The sequence below is a fragment of the Momordica charantia genome (genome assembly GCF_013281855.1).
Source record: "Momordica charantia cultivar OHB3-1 chromosome 7 unlocalized genomic scaffold, Mcharantia_2.0 BLBB01000007.1, whole genome shotgun sequence".
NCBI classification, from domain to species: domain Eukaryota; kingdom Viridiplantae; phylum Streptophyta; class Magnoliopsida; order Cucurbitales; family Cucurbitaceae; genus Momordica; species Momordica charantia.
In genome coordinates, this window is record NW_028275165.1 from 20812878 (window position 1) to 20836769 (window position 23892).

At 39.4% G+C, this 23892-nt stretch overlaps 1 protein-coding gene across 3 annotated transcripts in view; it reads right to left on the minus strand.

The window, feature by feature from the left end:
• Positions 1-23892, minus strand: part of LOC111025168 (metal ion-binding protein) — a gene marked incomplete at its 5' end in the record, with an annotated part of 52407 nt that overhangs the window by 22515 nt on the left and 6000 nt on the right. For all 3 annotated transcript variants that reach the window (XR_015792229.1, XM_022303013.2, XM_022303014.2), the window contains 3 exon segments: positions 2011-2082; positions 10524-10655; positions 18372-18623. Coding sequence is in view for 2 of the 3 variants with exons in the window: in XM_022303013.2 (XP_022158705.1) it covers positions 2011-2082; positions 10524-10655; positions 18372-18524 (357 nt within the window).

A 23892-nucleotide genomic window follows, 5' to 3' on the forward strand; every position in this document is an offset into this window, starting at 1 on the left:
CACACCTCCTCCCAAGATCTCTCAACCCCTCTAAAGATCATGTCGTTTCTCTCCTTCTGGAAACCTCAAAGAACAACAAAACAATCCACCTGCCACAAAAATCCCCCTATCCCTAGACGAAGGGTGATGGAGAGCCTCCTCCAACATCAAGCGACACTCTCTTCAATCCTAAACCAACGAAGCACTGGCAAGTCTAAAGGAGGTGATTGAGATTTTCGGATGCTCCCCTACAAAGAAGACAACACCAAGGCTTACTCAGAAAATAATTGTGCCTCATGATGCGGTCCAAAGTATTAACCCTACAATGTAAGACCTGCCACACAAAAAATCTAATATTTTTTGGAATTTTAACCTTCCAAAGTAAAAAAAAAAAAAAAAAAAAAACGAAGTAGCAAGAGGGAAGGGTCCCTCCCAACACAAGAAATATTAGCAAGAGAACCCTTCTGGAGGATTAGGGACCAATGACAAGAATCCCTCTTCCTCATACTAACAATAAAGTCTTGCGCAAGGACAACAAAGGCAAGATCCATCATATCCAAACAGTTGCTACGAATAAATTTCTTCATTGCCAAGAGAGTATCCTTAAAGAACGTCCATACACGTTCCGGAAAAAGTATCCTCATGTTCTGCTTACAAAAGGATCAATGGTAATCCCTGTTTCTTTGAGATATTGGATAATACTCATGTTTGCTGAAGAAAGGGGCAAGATTGAAGAGACAGTTGGAGCTGGAGGAAGAATAAGAGTATTTAAAGCAGTAGCTTCACTCTCGTTCAATATTTAATAAATTATGTAACTCCTCCTAAAAGTTGAATTCTAAGTAGTCAATCAAGGGCTTCTCAAGTATCAGAGTCATAAAAGTCTGCAGCCGTGAAGTAATCATAGGGTTCCATATTTGTTGAGTTAATTTCTTCTTTGGGAAGAGAATGAAATCCTTTTGACGCTCTGACTACCACAAATTTGTGTAAACAAGATTGAATAGGCCGAGAATCCCCTCTATCATCATTAAATGCATTCAAAAGATTAAGTAGCAATTTGAAACGATCCACCCCTTTTATAGCAAAACGACCTTTGGAATTCTTAATCTTGCGTTTGGTATAAAAAAGGGGACAAGGCTTAATGAAGTTTCTTGATGGTAGATGGCATGGAGAGAATTTCAGACTTTTTGAAGAGACCTTTGAGATGTCTTCTCTCTCCTGTCCAGTTGTCTTTAGAGAATCTAACCGCTTAAATGCCATTGGTTGAAAATTTCTTAAAGGCTGTGAAAGATTTGTCGGGGTGTTAACTGAAGATTCTACCACAACTTTTAGAGTTCGAAAATTAGCTATACAGGTGGTTAGCGATGATGACTAATGAAGAAAATTGGAATTAGACATGGAAGATTACAAGGAGAATGACCAAGACGAGGCTCTAGATTTTATTAGTATGATGATGATCTTCGATGTTTGACATTTACTTTTGTTCTTAAGAAAATGTTGTTTGTTGGAAACTAATAGAATTTGGTTATTTTAAGTTTCTTTTAAACATTTTGATGTATTCATTATTTACTATCGATCTTTATAGTTTTGATCTTTTTAAACTATAGTTACTATGAATTTTATGCTCCATATATGTTATTTATTTATTTATCAAGGTGCACCTCGCTTCACTCAAGCTTCACCTTTTTGTCACCTCTCACCTTAAAGGCGATCAAAGGAGCCTTGAACCTTTAAAAGGCGGTACACAACCACTCCAAGAATCCATACTAGAAAATTGTAGCTAACAAAATAAGAGTGTAATAATAAGATGAAAACTAGGAACTAACAACATACAAGAAAATGCTAGATAATTAATCTCTAAAACCATAATACTCTCTTTGATATAGCCAATAGAAGAAGATAATTGGTCAACACTTCGACATGCACAATAAATAAGCCTTGCATTGAAGATGGTAAATTGCATGAACTTCTTTAGTCAAGAAAACTGAAAACATATGTTCATTTCTTTATAGGTAACGTTTCTCAGTAACTTGCCGTGTATTCAAGGTTGGAGAAAGGTCTTTCCACATCACGCAAAACAAATGGACGTCCATTTATATATACCACCTAATACAATACAGGAAAATGAATAGTCAAAATCAAAACCCACTCCAAGTACTGCCAATGGTTTAACTGACATATATTAAAAGCATTAATGCATGCTAATGGTTTCTCACGGAACCTCTTTGAAAATAATGCCGTCTAAACTATTCGCACCATATGCACTATGGCTAAAATTCAAATATACAAACTCCACAGTAATTATAACACCATATGCTTTAGGTTGTGTACTTAACCTTAAAAATCCTATTGTTCCTTGTGATTCAAGAGGATGATAAATGAGTTCTATAAACATTTTGTTTTTTTTTTAAAGAAGAGACTAAGCTTTTCATTGATGCGATGAAAAAAATGTTTAAGATACAACTCCCAAAGGGAGGAAACAAAAAAAATTAAACATGAAATATAAAAGCACGTCAATTTAAAAAGATATCCAGCAGACGGATTTCATTCAAACCAAATCTCTGAATCAATGGCCTTGACCCCGTTGGACCAAAGTAATTGAGGCCTTGAAGGTAAATTAGAACCAACAAAAATATGAAGAAGATTACATTTTGAGTCGTTTGAGAAGACCCAAGACAAATCAAACTTCGCAAAAAGATGGGACCAACAAGCCAAGGAGTAAGCAGATTCAAAGAATAAGTGATTCAACTCCTCTGATGCCTTGAAGCAAAGAAAACACACCAAAGGCAGAATCTTTAAGCGAGGAACCTTTCTTTGTATAACATTAAAAGAATTTAGCTTGCTGTTTAAGAGAATCCAAGTTAACATATTATTGTTAGACCGCTTGGATACTGGAAGAGGGGTAAAAAAGGGAATGTAATGATGTATTCATTTAGTTTAGTTATCTTTTTAAAAGGTTAGTTGGTAAGTGGTTAGTTAAGAAGTTAGTTAGTAAATTGGTTAGTTAAGTTTGTTTCTCTTCCAACAGAAGCCTATAAAAGGCTCCTTTCCCTTCTGTTCGAATTATTAAAAAAGTAAGTAAAGTTTTCATTCTTGGTTATACACCAAATTGGTATCAGAGCCCTGAGCTAAGTTCCTCGGATCTGATGGCGGGAAAGACCGCAGCGCCTTCCGGCAAAGAATCCACAGCGAATCAACCATTGTCGCCAAGAACAACTACCGAACGTTTACTGCTGGTAGAGGATTCTCTGGGCGAAATTCGTGCCAGTGTGCAGACAATCCATGGGTTGATGGAAAACCTGTCGAAGCACTTGGAGAACATTGCGATCGAACAAGGACATCTTCGGGATGATTTAGGTGGCCGTGGCACTGCTGATCGTGGTGGCCAGCGACGGAATCATCCAAGAAACAGATCCAGAATGCCCGAAGCAGCTGGGAATGAACAGGGCCTTGAGCGTCGATTCCAAGATTTACAGTTACGCATTCAAGATTCCGATTCTTCGGATGCTGAAGACAATCTTTTCCGTGCCAATCCTAGGCACGATCAGGAGGAGTTCCACCATGGCGGGGGTGTTCGTCCTGTTTACCGTATGAAGATAGATCTTCCAACTTTTAATGGGAAGTTGAATGTCGAGGGGTTCTTGGATTGGGTCAAGAACGTTGAGAATTTTTTCGACTATACCAACACACCTGAACATAAGAAGGTCCGCGTAGTAGCTTTCAAACTACAATCTGGAGCTTCCGCCTGGTGGGATCAGCTTGAGATCAATCGCCGCCGTTTAGGAAAACAACCCATTCATAGCTGGCCACGGATGCTCCGTCTGATGCGTGAAAGGTTTCTGCCAGCTAATTTCGAAAAACTATTGTATCAACAGTATCAGGGATGCCGTCAAGGTTCGAAGAACATCGCCGATTATGCTGAAGAATTTCATCGGCTTGGCGCAAGGACTAATTTGGCCGAATCAGAGGATTACAAGATCGCGCGATTTGTCGATGGTCTTCGAGAGGACATTCAAGACCAGTTGGATGTCCAACCCATCAATATGTTGACCGATGCAATCACAATGGCTACCATGATTGAAGAGAAAATTGAGCGGAAACGATTGAAGCCTCCTCTACGTCGGACCACTTGGGACAGAGCATCTTCATCTAAACCTGTTCTTCCTGAGACAAGCAAACTAGTGGGCACGGGGACTTCGTCCATTCCTACTCTTACCAAACATCTTGAAGAACCAGCTCAGTCTTCTTTTCCTTTTAAATCCCCTGATCAACCAACACGAAAGAGTACTACTCAATATACCCGCCCTACTTTAGGCAAATGTTTTCGTTGTGGGCAGGTTGGGCATCTCTCCAATGAATGTCCTCAACGACGTGCGCTTGCCCTGGTTGATGAGGATGACCCTGATGTTCCGGAGGATGCTGACATCTTGGGCAATGACGGCCTATGTCGAAGCCGATGAAGGTGATCTTGTCAGCTGTATGATTCAAAAGATCCTTTTGACTCCCAAAGTTGAACTTCAACCGCAAAGACATTCCCTCTTTCGGACCCGTTGTACCATTAACGGTAAAGTGTGTAGTGTGATCATCGACAGCGGTAGTAGTGAAAACATGGTTTCTCAGAAACTTGTGTCTGCACTTAACCTTAAGGTGGATCCACATCCTCACCCATATAAGGTATCTTGGATACGAAAAGGAGGTGAAGCTACTTTCAATTCAGTCTGCACCGTACCCCTTTCTATTGGAAACCAATATCGAGATCAAATCATTTGTGATGTCTTGGAGATGGATGCTTGTCATCTTCTCCTCGGTCGTCCATGGCAATTTGATCTCCAAACAATCCACAAGGGGAGGGATAATACATATGAATTCACGTGGATGGGAAAAAAGATTATCCTATTACCTTCCACCATTGACCCTAAGCAGAAACGAGACAAGAATGTCCATTCCACACCTCTGTTTTCCCTTATTAAAGGCAAAACCTTCATCCAGAAGGAAGACTATGTCATTTTAGCTTTAGTAGTCAAACATGACACATCTACTTCCCCCGCAGCCTTCGATCACCCCGCAATCCAGGAATTATTATCCGAATTTCCCATCTTAAGCCAAGATCCTATTGACCTCCCTCCCTTACGTGACATTCAACATCGGATTGATTTCATTCCGGGAGCTACTTTACCCCATCTTCCTCATTATCGTATGAGTCCTAAAGAGTATCAAATTCTCCATGAACAAATTCAGGAGTTACTCACCAAAGGTCACATCCGACCCAGTTTAAGTCCCTGTGCTGTTCCAGTTTTGTTGGCTCCTAAAAAGGATGGTTCGTGGCGTATGTGTGTGGATAGTCGTGCCATTAACAAGATAACGATAAAATATCGTTTTCCTATCCCTCGTCTATCTGATCTATTGGATCAGTTACATGGTGCCCAACTTTTTTCCAAGATCGACTTAAAGAGTGGATATCATCAAATCCGTATTCACCCAGGGGACGAATGGAAGACAGCATTCAAGACCAATGAAGGACTTTTTGAATGGCTTGTCATGCCTTTTGGGCTATCCAATGCCCCAAGCACCTTCATGAGGTTAATGAACCAGGTTTTTCTTCCTTTCCTTAATCACTTTGTTGTTATCTACTTTGATGATATATTAGTTTATAGCAAATCTCACGAAGACCACATCACTCATTTACGCACAGTATTTCACACATTAGAAACACATCAACTTCATATTAACCTTAAAAAATGCTCCTTTCTTCAAACCGAGATATCTTTCTTAGGATTCATTATCTCTAGATTCGGTATTTCGGTTGATCCGGCCAAAATTTCAGCTATTACACAGTGGCCTACCCCTAAAACAGTCCGAGACGTCCAATGTTTTTTAGGCTTAGCTTCCTTCTATAGAAAATTTATCCGTAACTTTAGCACCATCGCAGCTCCTTTAACAGCTTGCCTTAAGAAAGGACAGTTTCAATGGGATATAGATCAAGACCAAAGCTTCCACAATCTCAAAGAAAAACTCAGTACCACACCCGTCCTTGCCCTTCCTGATTTTAGTCAACCGTTTGAAGTAGCAGTGGATGCTTCGGGCTTGGGGATTGGGGCCGTTTTATCACAACGACATCATCCTATAGAGGTTTTTAGTGAAAAGCTGACCCCCCCTAGACAGAAATGGTGCACCTATGAACAAGAATTATACGCGCTCATTCGGGCACTCAAGCAATGGGAACACTATCTCATCGGTAAGGAATTCATTCTTTTTACCGATCATTTTTCACTAAAATTTCCTCAAACACAAAAAACCATTAACCGGATGCATGCTCGTTGGATATCGTTTATTCAAAGATTTGACTTTGTTATAAAACACAAAGCCGGAGTTACTAATAAAGTGGCTGATGCCCTTAGTAGAAAAGCAAGCCTACTTACGTTGTTATCTGGTCAAATTCTTGCTTTTGATCATCTACCCACATTATATGAACATGATACTGATTTCAAAGACATTTGGACTAAGTGTCAGCAACATGTAAATTGTGAAGACTTCCATATCATGGATGGCTTTCTTTTTAAGAGTGATAAACTCTGTATACCACACACATTTCTACGTGAGGTCCTCATAAAAGACCTACATGCTGGCGGTCTAGCAGGACATTTTGGGACTACCAAAACATTTGAACTTGTGGCTGAGCGATTTTTTTGGCCGCAAATCCGAAAGGATGTCAATAACTTTGTTCTACGCTGCATTATATGTCAAAAAGCTAAGGGCCAATCCCAAAATACGGGACTATATACCCCCTTGCCAATACCAAAATCTATATGGGAGGACTTATCTATGGACTTTGTCCTAGGCTTGCCAAAAACACAACGTGGCTATGATTCGGTGTAAGAAAACTGCCGACACCATATACGTGGCCAATCTATTTTTCCGTGACATAGTAAGGCTACACGGGATACCAAAAACTATTGTCTCGGATCGGGACGTTAAATTCTTAAGCTACTTCTGGAAGACCCTATGGAAAAAGTTTGATACCGGATTATGCTTTAGTACCACTAGCCATCCTCAAACGGATGGACAAACAGAGGTTACCAACCGAACCTTGGGAAACCTAATCCGATGTCTTAGCCAACACAAGCCAAAGCAATGGGACCTCACTCTTGCACAAGCCGAGTTTGCCTACAACCATATGAAAAATAGATCCACAGGGAAGTCTCCCTTTGAGATTGTATATACTAAATTACCTAGGCTTACTGTTGATCTTGCTAATTTGCCATATTCTGTTGATATCAGTGTCGAGGCGGAGGAAATGGCTGAAAGGATCATAGAACTACATAAAGAGGTCGTGGACAACTTAACACACGCTGCTGCTCAGTACAAAAACAATGCTGATGTTCACAAGCGGCCTAAACAATTCAAGATAGGTGACCTAGTCATGGTTCATCTTAAAAAGTCGCGTTTTCCTAAAGGACCCTACAACAAATTGAAGGGCAGGAAGATAGGCCCTTTTGAAATACTACAACGGTATGGAGACAATGCCTACCGCGTCAATCTTCCAGAGGACTTGCGAATCCAGCCCGTGTTCAATGTGGCAGATATATATGAATACAGAGCACCAGACTCTTTTCAATTAGCATGTTGAAACTCGAGGTCGAGTTTTCCTTAGGAGGAGGGAATTTGATGTATTCATTTAGTTTAGTTATCTTTTTAAAAGGTTAGTTGGTAAGTGGTTAGTTAAGAAGTTAGTTAGTAAATTGGTTAGTTAAGTTTGTTTCTCTTCCAACAGAAGCCTATAAAAGGCTCCTTTCCCTTCTAGTCATGGTAACTTCTACAAATAATTACTTATGGCTGGATTAAGTATATAAGTAAATAAGAATAGGTTGTTCTGGGAGCCTAAAGTATGTCGAGTGTTTTGTGTAAGGGCCAATATATCACTAAGGTTTTAACCTCCACCGACCGAAGCTTATCTAAATAAATACCAAGAACATTTCTCCCAAGGACTTCATAGCTTACTTACCAAAAATCCATCACCCAACGAATTTTTGGAGGCCATTGTACAATTCAAGCAAAACTGGGGCGAAATAGCTAAGGATGGAATCTTTTGGATCCTTTCCAAGTGCTTAACCTTTGTATCCCTCATAAACAAAATAATATAACTGCAATCTTTCCAGTTTTTTATTTTGGGTATGAAACGATTCATTGAAAAAGAAAGAACAAAAAACAGCCCAAGGACAAGGGACAAGACATTCCATTCCAGAAAGAACACTAAAAGAGAAGAGCTCTCTGATATTGTTTTTAATTTTTGGATAGGAAACGATCCATTGAAAAAGAAGGAACAAAAAACAGCCCAAGGACAAGGGACAAGACATCCCGTTCCAAAAAGAACACTAAACGAGAAGATCTCTCTAATCATGCAATATCAGAGAGAGGCTATAATTACAAAAGAATTTCTTGTCCCTATGCCGCCACCAAGATTCCGTAATATGGATACTATTACAAAAGGAATCAACCGAATTAGCCTTATCCTCGAAAGACCGATGATTTTTTTCTAGCAAGATATGCCATAAAAGAGCTCTAAAGGTGCAACCCCACAGTTCTTTACACTTTCCTTTGAAGCTCCACCCTTGAAAACATTCTAACAGCCAGTCTTCAACCAGCTTGGCTAAACATAATGATATTTTGAACACAGGAAACAAAAACTGCCACCCTCTTTCAGCAAAAGAACAATGTAAGAATAGATGATCTAAGATTCAGCATCCCTCAAACAAAGGCAGCAAACATACGGGGATAACTTCCACTCGGGGCATCTCTTTTGTAAAGATTATGAAGGTTTATCATTTAATGAAGTTCCAAGGTTAGTGAATGGGCTGTTGTAAGGCCTTCTTATCATGTGGAATGAAGTCAATGCTAGTTTGTTTGAGGCTCTCAAAGGAAGTGGAAGACCAACTAGAAGCTTGCGAATGTTCTGGGAAGTAATTGTCAAGATCAGCTGTTGCATCTCGTGGTCTACTCAATATTTTGGAATCATGCTTATGGTCTCTTTTGGTCCTTGTAGAAGCAGTCCAGTGCATAACGTCTAATAGGAGTGTTAGCAATCTTTATTGTTGATTCTTCCTAGCTGGGTGGATTTGTTCATGGGTCATTTTTGTTCAAAGGCTTATAGTTGTCCTTTTCTCCTGCTCAAATTTTTGGTATAGCTTTTGAAGCATGAAGGAAGTGATTTCATTTATTTCAGATAGTTGTTTTGCCTAGTTTTTTGGCGTCTTGTTTTTCTTTGGCTACTTTCCTTGTATTTCTTTAAGTTTTGTTCTTTGTTTGGCCGTTTGTCTTTTTTTCACTCCCTTTGGAAACATATCTTTGAACTTTTTCTTCCTTTCCATCTAATAACGAAAAGTTTGTTTCTTGTTCAAGAAGAAAAAAAAAAAAACCTCCAACCTATAAGAAATTACCCTTTGAAAGATTGCCAAATACGAGCCAAACCAACCAAAATAGAATCATAAAACCCTTGACAAAAATGGCTCCCATTTAAAGAATCATGAAGAACCCCAGAAGAATTAGAAATATTCTCAACCTATTCCAGGTCAATGATATCAGAAGAAAGAGAATTCATTATTGGAAGGATTTTGCACTCCATCTCCATTTTCACAAACTAGAGGGAGAGAGAAGAAATGGGGGAAAGAGAAGAAAAAAGGTTTTTATGCAAGACTCAACCGTTCATATCACAGAATACAAACAAATATAATTCTGGGAAAGAAGTATTGGGGGCATAATTGCCTAAAATTTGAAGAGGCACCTTAGTTCCCACACAGATCATTATTATCTGACAGCTCTAGCTACCACTCCCATGAAGACTCCTTGTACTGTTTTTATGATCGAGTCATGCAAGGAGGGATAAATTTTATTTGCACTTCTTACCCACCTGCTCAATATAGCCATTCACAACAAAACCCCGACATGCATGCATTCCAAATGGAGTGTTCATTGGTTAAATGCATGAGCTCTTCTAAGGCATACCTTTGCTCATTCATGTCCAAGCAAAGATCTTTTTCTCATATAAAACAGTACACATAAAGATCTCACGACTTACAACTTTCAAGGCTTGAACGAGAAGTCTTGTTCAACCACATACAAAATTGTATAGACCCCTCAACGAAATACTTTATGTCCACTAATCCCAGCTTATCACAAACTCTTTCCTATTCTTTCTCATCTGAGGAGTCCTACTCTAACAAAGAAAGTCAAATACTCCACTCTTTAAACAAACACGTTCACAAACATTCTAGCTATTTTGTAGCTTGTCAAATGATCAATAATAAATTTTGAATCTAGTCCCTTAATTTCAGAATTGATATCATCATCAAAAAAAAAAAATATATATTTGTAATCAACATAAAATACCTACTGATAACAGTCACTAGAGCACCATCTGAAATTAACATAAAATACCTACGAGTGTAGCAGTATTGCAAAAAGGTATAGACAAAAACTTGGTTAAAATAAAGCATAAATCAAAACTACCTAAAAAAACAACATATCATGGTGGTGACTGGTGAGGGATTTACCGGTTCTTCACGAAGGTTAATCCAAAGAACTTGAACTTGTTTCCCATCTTTTTGAGCTCTAACATACTTGAGAACGTTGTGAATTCCAAGAATTGTAGGAATAGCAACACCACGAACATGTAATGAATTGGCCTAAAAAAACAATACAAAAATAGAATGATTAATGAATGGTGAACTACACAATTAAACATCCATGTTTTTTTAAACAAGGTACAAACTTCTCAATGAAATAGTGAAAAGCAAATACAAGGTTCAAAGGATAAAAACTCCCAACGGGAGCGAAAGAAATCAAGCAAAATCACAGATGTGAACAACCAAAAGACTACATCCAGTTAATCAACGTGCAAACATGATCACCATATGCACTATGGCTAAAATTCAAAAAGACGTCGCCTGAGTGAAGTGAGGCGCACTTGATAAAATAATAATTAAATATTATCTATAGCAATTTTATGCATAAAAAAATACTCTAGGTGAAAATATTTGTAAAACTATTTAATGTGCAACTTAAATAATTAAGAAAAATTAAAAATTAAATTTAAAAAGAAATTAATAAAATTAGTTTGTAGGAGAATAGCAGAAGGTTTAGGGTTCTGTGCTTGCCATTCATCAATAATTTCGTTCGCTATGAGAGAGGAGTCTAGAATCTATCGTCCCTCCACAGAGGCAGATTGATAGTCAGTGATGGTATGCGGCAACATTTATGACCTTCCTTCCTCTGATGTGTAGAGAGGCACAAAAACAGTCTTACATAGGGTTGAGAGTGGAGGGACTCCTCCCAGAAAGACCAAGAGAAAACTACATTAGAGTCTTCCAATGATACACGAGAAAACTACCCAAGAGGAAGCTATAACTACAAAAGAATGCTCATTTAAAACAAAGTGAAATACCCACCAATGACAAATTTGCACTTCTTTACTTTATTGTTAAAACATTGTACATTATTCCAAAATATAACCTTAGTAATGAAAATGTCATAAAAACACCCTTTGGTTCCTCTCCTTCCAAATGAGCTCTTACGGGTAGTTCCAAAGAACATTGACCTTGTTTTTAAATGGTAGTTCCAAAAAACCTTGACTTTGTTTTTAAATCTCATTCCCACAAGACATTCCACAATCCAATCATCGAGTAGGCAAACTGATTAACCAAACTCATTTAGGAGGCAAAACTAGCCTTTGGATAACATCCCAGGCCCAAGATTCAGACCAAGATCCAGAATCTGGATTTGGAACTTAATTGTCCTATTCTCTTGCATCCCCTGCAACCTGGCTGCACCACCGTTTTTATATAAACTAGTAAGCTACTTAAAAGAGTGACTGTCCCTACGGACGAACACAAGTCCTTTTAGCATGTTTTGTCCTCACTCACATGCTTCCTAGTAAATCAACTAGGAGGTCACCCGACCAAAGATTGCTCCAAAGTCAAGCACGCTTAACTTTGGAGTTCTTACGATTGAGCCACAAAAAACGAAGGTGCACCTCGTTGGTACGGATAGTGACTGTTTAAGCATTTCTTAACCATGCTTCCATGATTTCAAGATCCCTCTCATTCAGACGTGGTACCAATCTATCTATGTAGCCCTCCTCTTTACTCGAGTGCCACATTCCACTTTGTTCGTCCCCGAATAACATTGTACTAGAAGAGGTTCCGCTCTTATACCATTTGTAACACCCCAGGCTCATGATTCGGAATCCAGATTCAGCACCTAATTGCCTCAGCATTCCCCTACATCCCCTGCGACCTGGCCGTGCTATCGTTTTTATCTTAGCACTTAACTTTGGAGTTCTTATAATTGAGCCACCGACAAGGAAGGTACACCTTGTTAGTATAAGTAGTGACTATCAATTCTTATAAGCCTTTCTTAACCATGCTTCCATGATCTCAAAATCCCGTTTATTCAGTTTGAGAAAGGGAAGGTCAAATCCATATTCAGTGCCGTTAGTTGCTTTACTAGTGCTTGTGGTTGAATTTTGAGGTCAAAATTCTAAACAAAGGAGGTAATACTTAGTAAGGCCATTTTAGTAATTTGGTTCTTTTAAAAAATAAAGAAAGAAAAATTCAGATTTTTCTTTTGGAAATTAAGGCTTTTGTGGGAGACATTTTGGTCTTTTTAGCTTCAATTCAGATTATGGGTTCTATGGTAGAAATTTGAGAAGTGAGAAGTGGAGGCGAAGATGAAGTGAAATTTGGAAGAAGGAAGAAGAAGAAAAATAATAAAATTAAAAAACTGCAAATGGCATCCACTAAAGCTGGAAAAGAAAAGAAAGCAAGAAGTTGGGGCTTTCTTGTGGGTTAGGAAGAAGAAGTTGAAAAGTTGATGGGATTGGGTGGGGAAGTGAGAAAGGTTACGTGGATAAAATTAAATAAAAAAATAAAGAGGAATTGGTTTAAGAAAAGTGGTGGTCACATGGGAATGGGAAGAAAGAAAAAATAAGTCGGTAAATTGTGGCACCCACATGTAAAATAATAGGAGAGAAGAAAAGTGGATTTTTAATGAAGAGAGAGTGAGGTTGTGAAATTTGAGATCTTGGGTTATTTGAAGATATTATGGTTTAGGTTGAAATTTAAGTGTATGTTTAATTTATGTTGGATTAAAGTATGAATTAAATTTGGTATTGGAAACCATCGTGAATGGCCTAGTGATCAATAAGGGCCGATGTAAATAGTAAAGGGCTTAGAGGGAATGGGTTCAAACCATAATGGCCACCTACCTAGGATTTAATATCCTACGAGTCACCTTGTCAACCAAATGTAGTAGGGTCAGACGGTTGGCCCATGATTAGTCGAGGTGCGCGCAAGCTGGCCCGGACACACAGATATGGAAAAATAAAAATTGGTATTGGATTATTATTTCATGTCAGGTTGGATTTGGAGTAGTGTACACCCTAAGTTTTGTAAGATTTGAGAGTGGTTGTTTTATTAAATGTTTAAGATATAGATTATTATTAGGTTTGTGAGTGGTTTTCTTCTAAAATGTTCTATCTTTTTTTTTCCGAACAAAACATAAATTTTTCATTGATATATGAAAAGGAAGAAAATGTTCAAGGATACAAACTCCCAAAAGACAAAAGACAATTAGAAGCCCAAAAGAACTCCTTAGAGACTGAAACAAGAACAATAAAATTCTCAAAACCTTCAGCCAACCCAGAAAGGATGGAAAGCTCAGCAAAACTACTCCTAGAAGCATCCTTGACCCGCCGTGAGAACCGAAACCAGAGATATTGCCTAATAAGGGAGGAAGAACAGAACTTTAAAATGACCCTTCCTATTCCAAAAAATCAGGCTTTGAACAAGATTAGAACTTCGAAGCAATTTTACACTCGTCAATGATTGGAACTAGGGTTATTCCAACTTATTCAAAATATTGAAAAAAGCATTGATTATGGAACAAGAATTGTTGGATGAGGAAAGCAATGGAGTCGCTCCCAAGAGGGTTTAAAGAGTCTTAATCTTCCCGAAAAAAGATTATTAAAATCTTCTGTAAAAGAATGCTTGGAGAAATCTTCATGATCAACCTCTTGATCTTCTGGAAGTCCGGGAGAATCCTGTGTACTAATAATGCATCCTTCCTCATCATCAGATGAATCACAAACATTCGTAGTCTTAATCAATTTCGCATTTGTTCAGTTAATGATACTGAGGCTAAGGGCTGAAATTTATTTAACTTTCCTTTTATTGTTCTCCACAATATGATCTATGTCCTCATTAAAAGAATCCAATAAATTTTTTTTGCATAATCAAATCCTTGGAAACTGAATCTCTCTCTTCATTAACCCCTTTATCCAAAACCAATATTTCCCCCTATTTGAATTTTGAATACCACAATCCATAGATAATTTTGATTTGAATTCTGGTATGGAGTATGAAAAGGGTAAAGGGGGAATAAAATTTCTTAAAGGCCGCTTATCAGGCTCAATTTTCGGAGAAAAACCCTTTGGACTTCCTCTAATTACTCCACTAATCTTCTCGTTAATAGGGGAAACCAGAACCACCACGATTGGGCTGCCCTCTGATTTTTCATTAAAAATCACAAGATTTAATAATTCTGGGAACATACAGCTAAGCTTTTCTCTTTCTTCATCATCTGCCCTCGCTGGATCATTAAAGCTAATTGGCTGCATGGAGCACGAGCAACCAACGCGATCCCCAATAATCATTAATTCCTGCACAGTGGAGGGTTCCATATTTGTATAAAATGTCTGCTTAGGAAGTCGAAACCTTTCAACTTCCAAAATTCTGGAATCCCTGACACTGTGCGAAGACTCCAAAGATCTTCGGGCGACACAAGCTTCTAAGGCCCCATTCTTCCGAATCAACTCTTCTTCAAACAAATCTGCAGCAAGAAGGTTCTCATCATTCAAGACTGATTGAAACCTTTTAATATCAAACTTTGAGAGAATTCTTCTTCTACCTCTAGTGAGATTTTCTTCCAATCATCATGAGCACAGCACCTTGATATAACCAATAAGTTATTCCAATCCATCTCCAAAAACCTCAGTTTCCTTTTTTATCCAAAAGACTACTTTCTCCATTTTTGAAGAACCTCTGCAAAAGATAAACCTGTTTTCCCAAATTCTTTCCCCCAAAGCTTCCAATGACTTTGAAGCCTCCCTCCCCCTAGCCACTTCTTTTACTCGTTCAAGACCATCCTTAACCATATCCCAAAATGTTAGCCATCCTATTTTCCAAATTGTGCAGCAATGACAACCCTTTTCCTTCCTCCAGTTGGTGGCCAAACCACCAGTTCGACATGCCATCTTGCATCATACTTTGTTTTTTGAATCTTACACACACCAAATTCATCTCTTTTCTGATGAAAAAAGAAGTAATGCATTGGCAGCTGCATCAATTGAACCATCCTATCCTCAAACCAAGCTAACTGCGAGAGTTTCAATGGCAAAACCTCTTTGTGACTAGTATCTTCCACATAAAGCCAATCTTCTTCAAACCTTAAACGAAAATATGTATTCTCCACAAAACAACTATTTAATTCCATGATTCCAAACTGCACAGGGAACTGTAAACTGAACTAAACTGATGCTAAAACTAAACTCTCAACTAAGAAAATGCTTGAAAGACTCTTACAATATCGTAAAGGAGAGAAGATGGATGAAGAAAAGAGAGTGTCCATTCCTCCTTATTTTCTAAAATGTTTTAGTTATATAGTATTAGAGGATTTTGAGAAATTATACATATTACATATGTTATAGCATTACTGGTGAGAATGAAATAAAATGTTTGTATGAGAATTTAGAAATGTTTTATATTTCTAGAGGAATGTGTGAAGTTTTTAGAAAGAGAGATTTCAGAAAAGATTTGAGAAGCTTATGAAATGTTATTTAGAATGAGAGATTGTAGAAAATTATTTTAGAATTTTATTTTTTGATATGAAACAAATATTTCATTGATGGTATAAATATACAAAAGGCCCCAAGGGCGATTACAAAAACGCCTTCCAGTTAGCGATAAGGTCGTTTAGTGAGTAGCTATTGTAGGGAGGATAGAAACTTTTGCACCATCCAAGAGCTAACACCGTAACTCTATCAAAAAAAAGATTCAAAAGGGAGGGATTTATCATTCAAGACCCTGTTATTTCTCTCCAACCATAAGCTCCAAAGAAAGGCTCGAATAAAATGGTTCCAAAGGATGCCTTTCTCCTTCTCGAAAGGATGACCAACCAAGATGCAGTTAAGGAGGGTGTAAGGCTGGTTGTGTAGAGTTGTCATCCAACCGAAAGCATGGAGGATACGGACCCAAAAGGCAGAGACATTACTGCAGCAAATGAAAAGGTGTCCCTGTGTTTCCGATGCCCTGTAGCAAAGATGACAGCAATTGGGCGAGATGGATAAGTGGGGGAGCTTTTTCTAGATCCAATCATGCGTGTTTAAAGCTCCATGATTGAGCTCCCAGCAGAAAAACTTGATCTTTTTGGGGCATTTGCCTTGCCAAATGATAGGGAAGTGAGTGGGAACAGCATGGCTTCGAGCTGTGGTTAGGTGTTTAAAGACAAAGCGAACAGAGAAAGCCTCATTTGGTTCCAGAGTCCATATCCATTTGTCAGCAGTTGCTATGGCATAAAGCCTCAGGAATTGGCTGGCTAAGGTTCCTTCAAGGATCCATCTATCATTACAAAAGCTGCAGAGACTTTGTTCCCCCACCTTGCATGTTGCAAATTCCTCAACTAAATGAGAAAGATGGAGACTGGCAGTCCATGGTCCTTTGTAATTGGAGGAACCAAAATTGGGCCAAGTAGCAGATGTTGTTTTTGGAACATCCTCCAAAGGTGTTGTTTTTCATTAATGAAACGCCATACCCACTTGGACAGCAGAGGTCAATTCTTTTGCTTGATGTTACCAACTCCAAGGCCTCCTTCAATGAGGGGAAGCTAAACCTTCTTCCAATTAATTAGGTGAGGGTTGCCATTTTTATTTGGTCCTTCCCATAAGAAATTCCGGAGAATTCTCTATCATGTCAGCCGCTTTGCTGGACAACTTAAATAGGGATAGGTAATAAATGGGTAGGTTGGATAGGACCGATTGGAGTATGGTGTCCGTTTAGATATGAATAGGTTGCTCCATTTGCCTAGCCAAATCTGCAGTTTTTCAATAATAGGTCGCCAAAAGGACTCTCTCCTCGGGTTTCCATTTAAAGGGAGCCCTAAGTAAGTGCAAGGCCAAGTTCCAACCTTGCATCCCCAGGCTTTGGCAATAAGGGTCGTGATGTGAGGCTCAATGGATATGCCTTGTAAACCCGATTTGTTGTAGTTTATGTTGAGACCGGAGGCGAGTTCAAATGACTTGATGATTCTGTGGAGGTTTCTGACCTTTGTGGGCTCCTTGTTAGTAAAGAGGAGAGTGTCAGCTACGAAAAGAAGGTGATTAATCGGTGATCTGACCTTTGTTTTCACCATGGATGAGCATGCGGCTGAGGACATCTGTGATCGAGATGAAGAGGAAGGGGAAAGGGGGGTCCCTTGTCTAAGACCCCCTGCTAGCTGTGATCTTGCCCCTAGGCTTTCAATTTATCATTATGGATAAGCTTGTTGTGGAAATACATGCTCTGATCCATTTTCTCTATTCATCACTGTATCAAGGAAAAGCACCAACTTGAGAACTTCTCTCAAAGGAGCTTTTGGATTGTAATAAAGATTCTGCCTTCATGAAAGGATGCCAAATTGTGGATCTCATGAAGAAAGGAAGTGCATTCTTGTACAACCAAATGGCTGACTAGGATATCCTTAGCATATGGTCGTGAAGGATATCAGAGATGTCTATGATAAAGTTGACTGGAATATCTTTAACAAAAAACTTAAAGCAAGAAGGTTTGGTTAGATTGGGAATTCGAAAAGACATTAGATCATCTTGTCTTCTCTAGAAAATACAAAATTCTTTAAGATTATTTCAAACATATCTATAGTCTAACATAGCTAAAAATAAAATCAATACAAGTGATGATGAAAATTCCAAAGTAGCGAGCATTTGTGATTAGGCACCAATACTCATGGGAGTAGTCATCTGATTAGGTGGAATTTGGTTTCTTTGCCCCAAGTTAAAGGTGCCCATAAATAATGACAAAACTACGCAAATTTGGGAGGACGTCTTGTCTAAACAGATGGTTATTTAGAGAAAACATGGAAGCATGGATAGAGTTAGACTGTCCTAATTTTCTAGCAGAAGATAGAAGGCAACTCTTTCCCAAGAGAAAACTACATTACGTGCAAATCATATGTGAAGAATAATTATAATGAATATTGGTGGTTGTATTCTATAACATCGATGAAATTAACAATAAAGAGCAAAAAAATTTATAGAAGTAGAAAAAAACAAAACAAAAGGAAGGGGAATGCACCTGACGATAATTCGGCGCACCATCTATTTGAGGTGACAAGCGCTTGTTTTGGCAGCCAGGAAAATGGTCGCTTTTAAGAATCGTCTTCTTACCTAGTACTGATCCTCCTCTAAACTTCATAACCTGCTCTGGCTCCTTTGGCATCAACGACATAGCTTTATTGTTAACAAAATTTCACTCACCACTGCAATTCTCTATAATCAAGCCAGCTAAACCCAGCTAAACTTTCATTGCCACTATAAATACATGTACCTGTAGTACCACATAAGTGGACAGAGGGTCACATTACAAATAGAGACAAATAATCCATCTCCCTCATTCAATTATATCTAGAGCAAAATTCAATGGCTTAAACATGATATTTTATTCTAATTCGATTTAGATGCTGCATTTTGAAGAAGCAATGTCTTCTTGGCCAAAGTATGGAGTATGTTTGACCCGATATTGGAGGAATACAAGTGTTGTGGTCCCTATTAAGACTAACGAAAGAGGATGGTTCATTCGTTGGAAGATGATAAGAAAGTCTGACTAAAATCTAAGAAATGTAATTTGAGAGAAATGCCACTTAAGAAGCCTCACTTAGGTGGAGAACATAATCTACAATCTTATGAATTTTTTTAACAAGATACGAACTTCTCATTGATTAATGAAAAGAACATAATCCACAATCTTATGATATTTTGGTTAAGAATTTTGTCGTTGAGGTGGTTGAGTCAAAGGGGATATTAGAAGTGGTCGAGTGAGATTGGGAAAACATTATGGTTGTTACTTGACTCCATGCTTTGATGATTGGAGGCCAAATTCAATTGCTTTAAAGAGAGAGAGGGTTTCAGCCCTAGATGGTGCACTTGGATTCAAGGGTGTATCAGAACTTCAAATTTTTCCATCTTGATTAACGGAAGGCCTAGAGGCAAAATCACTGCACAAAGAGGTCCCAAGCAAGGCTGCCCTCTCTCCCCTTTCCTTTTTACTTTGATAGGGGACGCTTTCAGCTGCCTGGTGCATTTCTGTCATGAGAAAAGGATCTTGAAGGGCTTCCTAGTGGGGTCCAAACAAGTGCCCCTCACACACCTCCAATATGCGGACAATACAATCATTTTCAGCCAAGAGAAATTAGAGGATCTGCTTGATGGGTGGGGGATTATCTCTTTTTTTGTCTTCGTTGCAGGTCTGTCCATCAATGTGGAAAAATCATCGTTGATAAGGATAAATACGGAGGAAGAGGTGTTGTGTACTGCTGCAAATACTATTTGTTGTAAGATAGAGAGTCTCCCCTTCAACTATTTGGGTTTCCTCCTAGGAGGTAATGCAAACTCTATTGGCTTTTAGGACCCTATGGTGGAGAAATTCAGATGCAAACTATCCAAATGGAAGAACCTCACCCTCTCTGGGGGTCGCTTAACCATGGCTCAATTGGTCCTCAATAGTTTACCCCTTTACTATCTCTCCTTGCTGAAGGCTCCTAATGCGGTTATTAAAGCAATGGAGAAGTACATCAGGACTTCTTTTGAGACGAAGGCACATATCACCCTGTTAGTCATATGGTGAAATGGGGGTGGACATCACTTCCTCTCTTAAATGGTGGTCTTGGGATCGGCTCTTTTAAGTAAAGAAACCACACCCTGTTGCTAAAGTGGCTGTGGCGATTTATTCAGGAGGAAGGTGCTCTTTGGAGGAGAGTGGTGGAAAGTATTTATGGAACGCAACCCTTTGGTTGGCTAACCGCATTTCCAAAAAGAGCCGCAAAAGGGAGACCTTGGGTCGAGATAGCTAAAAATACGAACCTATTCCTCAATGTTCAATCCTTCAAAGCCAATAATGGGAGGAAGATTAGATTCTGGAATGATCATTGGATTGGTGACCAACCTATGGAGAATACCTTCCCTGACCTCTACATCCTGTCGGCTAGAAAGGAGGACACCATCCATAATTGCTGGAACACAGAACAACAAGATTGGAATCTTAGCTTCAGAAGGGGCCTGTTTGATAGGGAATTTGGCAGCTGCTTGGGCCTAATAAATAAGCTGGACACGATCAGATTGGGAGAGGCTACAGATGAAGTAAGGTGGAGGATTGAGGCCTCTGGATCTTTCACTACCAAGTCCACCTTTTTTCACCTCACATAACACTGCAAAATACTTCAACCCCCCTCATTAAAAAGATTTGGAAGACTAAGTTCCCAAAGAAAATTAAAGTCTTCCCCTATGGTCGGTGGCTCACCGAGGCTTAAACACATAGGATCGCCTCCAAAGGAAGTGCAAAAATTGGAATCTCCTTCCCTCAGCTTGTCCGTTGTGTTTAAAAGCAGAGGAGAACATCGACCACTTATTTCTCCATTGCCCTCTTGCCTACAAGTGTTGGTCCCTAGTTTTTGTGTTTCGATATAAATCTTTGTCTCCCGAGACGGATAGAGGATTGGCTTCTCCAAGCCCTCGCTGGTGGGTGGTTTAACAACGCCAAAGGCACTCTGTGGGCCTTCGTGGTGGCTACAGTTTTGTGGAACCTATGGTTGGAAATGAACCATAGACTTTTTGAAAATTTTTCTTTAGATTTTCAAGTTTTGTGGAGTAATGTACAGCTCACTACTTCTAGGTGGTGCTATAGCTTCAGCAACTTCTTTTGCAACTACTCCCTTTGCTCTACCCTTCAAAATTGGTAGGCTTTTATGTCTTAGTTTTTTGTTGGGGAGGGGTCTCTCAACCCATTGCCATTAGGATGTTCTCTTTTCTGATAAATTAATTTTTTCCCTGTTTCTTATAAGAAAAGGAAGAATTTTCGCAAATGCTGCATGATCAAACCATTCATTAGCTTGGAAAAATGAAGGAAGGTAAGGAAAATTGAAAGATGGAACTTTGAGTTACATAGTTTTTTTTAATAAGAAACCGAACTTTTCATTGAGAAGAATGAAAACAAAACAGAATTACACGGGCATACAAAAACACAGCCCCAAAAACGGAAGCCAGTCTAGAGAAAGGGCTTCCAATCAAAAAGAATATGACCTAGTTGAAAATTGTAGAATAAATTCGAAACAGACCCCATGAAGAGACATTAAACCTAATGAGGTCCCAAACAAACTCCCACTCTCTTTCCACCCCCCTAAAGATTCTACTGTTTCTTTCCCCCCAAATGCCCCACAGATTCCCATAAAACCCGACTCGCCAAAGGAAACTCCCTTTCTCACGGAAGGGAGAATACAACAAGACTTCCTCAACCATCGACACCCAATCTCTATTACGAGCCCAAGCAATTTCAAAAATCTCAAAGAACCAACCCCAAATGTTCTGGGAAAACTGCACTGCGATAAAATATGTTCTGGGAAAATTGCACTGCGATAAAATATGGTCAAGGTCCTCGGAATCCAGCTTACATAGAACGCACCACTGCAGCCCCAAGTAGGAAGAAGAGCACTTCTGAATACGATCTATGTTGTTGACCATCCCAAGTAAGACCTGCCACACGAAAAATTTTTATCTTCTTCGGGATCTTCACTTTCCACAGCGAGGTAAACACTGGGGCCGCCGGGGGAGTAGTAGGGGAGCATAAGAGTTTAAAGAATTAACTAGAAGAGAACCCCCTAGAAGGGTTAGGAGACCAAGCACGAAAGTCCTTCCTATCACAAAAGAGAGAAACTCTAGAGAGCGAGGGAATCAACCCAGACACTTCTCGAGACTCTCTATCAGTTAAGGACCGAGAGAGACCCAAATATAAAGACAACCCATCCCCCCCATTCCCCAACACTGAGGCCACCGAGTGCAGCCTTTTGTCTGACAAATGAAAAATGCGAGGAAACAAAAGACAAAGAGGCTTTTCCCCCACCCACGTGTCATCCCAAAAATAAGTATCATGACCATCCCCCTGAACAAGTTAGGAATTGAGAGAAAAAAGGAAAACCTGTGGAAATAGCCTTCCAGGAGTTATTCGCACTAACCTTTAGCCCTCCGCTAGCCACCCAATTGAAGGGATGAAGACCGTACTTACTCACAATGACCCTTCGCCACAAAGCATTAGGTTCGTGGAAGAAACGCTACAACCATTTAGCCATAAGCGCGTCATTTCTGTGCCTCAAGTTCCCAATATCCAAACCTCCAGCCTCAGTTGGCTTGACAACTGTCTCCCAATTAACCGCGTGAGCCCCACCCCCATCGTCCACCCCTCCCACAAAAAAACTCTCATGATTTTTTCCAAAGTCTTACAAACTGCCACAGGAGCTTTAAAAAGAGAGAAATAGTACGTTGGAATCCCGCTTAAAACCGCTTGAATGAGAGTTAATCTCCCTACTTTCGAGAAAAAACTTTTCTTCCACAACGATAAACGCTTCTTAAACTTCTTTAGTACTGGATTCCAAAAGGTAAGGGTCTTACATAGGGCAAAATCTATCGTGATTTTTTATGGGAAAGACCAAACAAAAATGGTAAGCCACATCTTATAAATTGGAAGATAACACAACTACCTATTACTGAAGAAGGCCTTGGAGTTGGGAGCATCAAACATAGAAATTGTGCCCTCCTCTCAAAATGGATTTGGCGCTACCTTACTGAACCACAACAACTATGGAGGAGATTTATCAATGCTAAATACTCTGGTTCCTCATCTGCCTCATGGCCATCCATCCGCCATATTTGCTACAGAGGACCGTGGATGGGTATTTACCAACAAATCAAGCTCATAAAATAACATGCCTACTGTCGAGTGGGAGAAGCTAGCCATATTGGTTTTTGGAAGGATAAATGGCTACTACACGGAACTTTGGCCAACCTTTTCCCAAATCTCTTTGCTATTTCCACAGATAAAGAGGCAACCATTGTTGATCTATGGTCAAAAACCACCTCATCATGGCACTATAGATTTCGCAGACATCTAAAAGAGGAACAACAGAGTGGTTAAGCCTTTCACACACCCTTTCAGAGATTGCCCCTACGACCCATGAAGATCTATGGATATGGCCACACGAAACAACCAAAGCATTTTCCACTAGAAGAGGGAATAAGCTGCAGCGGCGCACCTCACGAACTTCTTACTGAGGCAGTACCATCCTATAGGTAGGCATTAGCGAGTGTTTGGATGCACGTGTTTTGTTCATATTCCTGCGTAGTTAAGAGAAAAATTGTCCCCAAGGCCACCGCTTGTTTCTTTCTTGGATATGCTCACTCCAGGTATAGATGCTATGACGTGAAATCCAAGAGATGAAGATTATCCTTGAATGATATCTACCACTCCCTCACAACCCGCCCCAACACTGTTCCATAGCATCTGGAAAGGTCACTGTCCAAAGAAAGTAAAGTTTTTTTGTTGGGAGCTCAGTCATGGAGCGATAAACACACACGACAGGATTGGAAGGAAACTTCCTCACATCGTTCTCTCCCCAAACTGTTGCCATCTCTGTCTAGAGGCATCCGAAGACCAGGGCCATATTTTCATTACTTGTTCTTTTGCTGCTCGTTTTTGGGACATTATCCTCACTGCTTTTGGATGGAAAACTGCACTGCACATTCACCCTGCCATTTTCCTTGACTGCTTACTG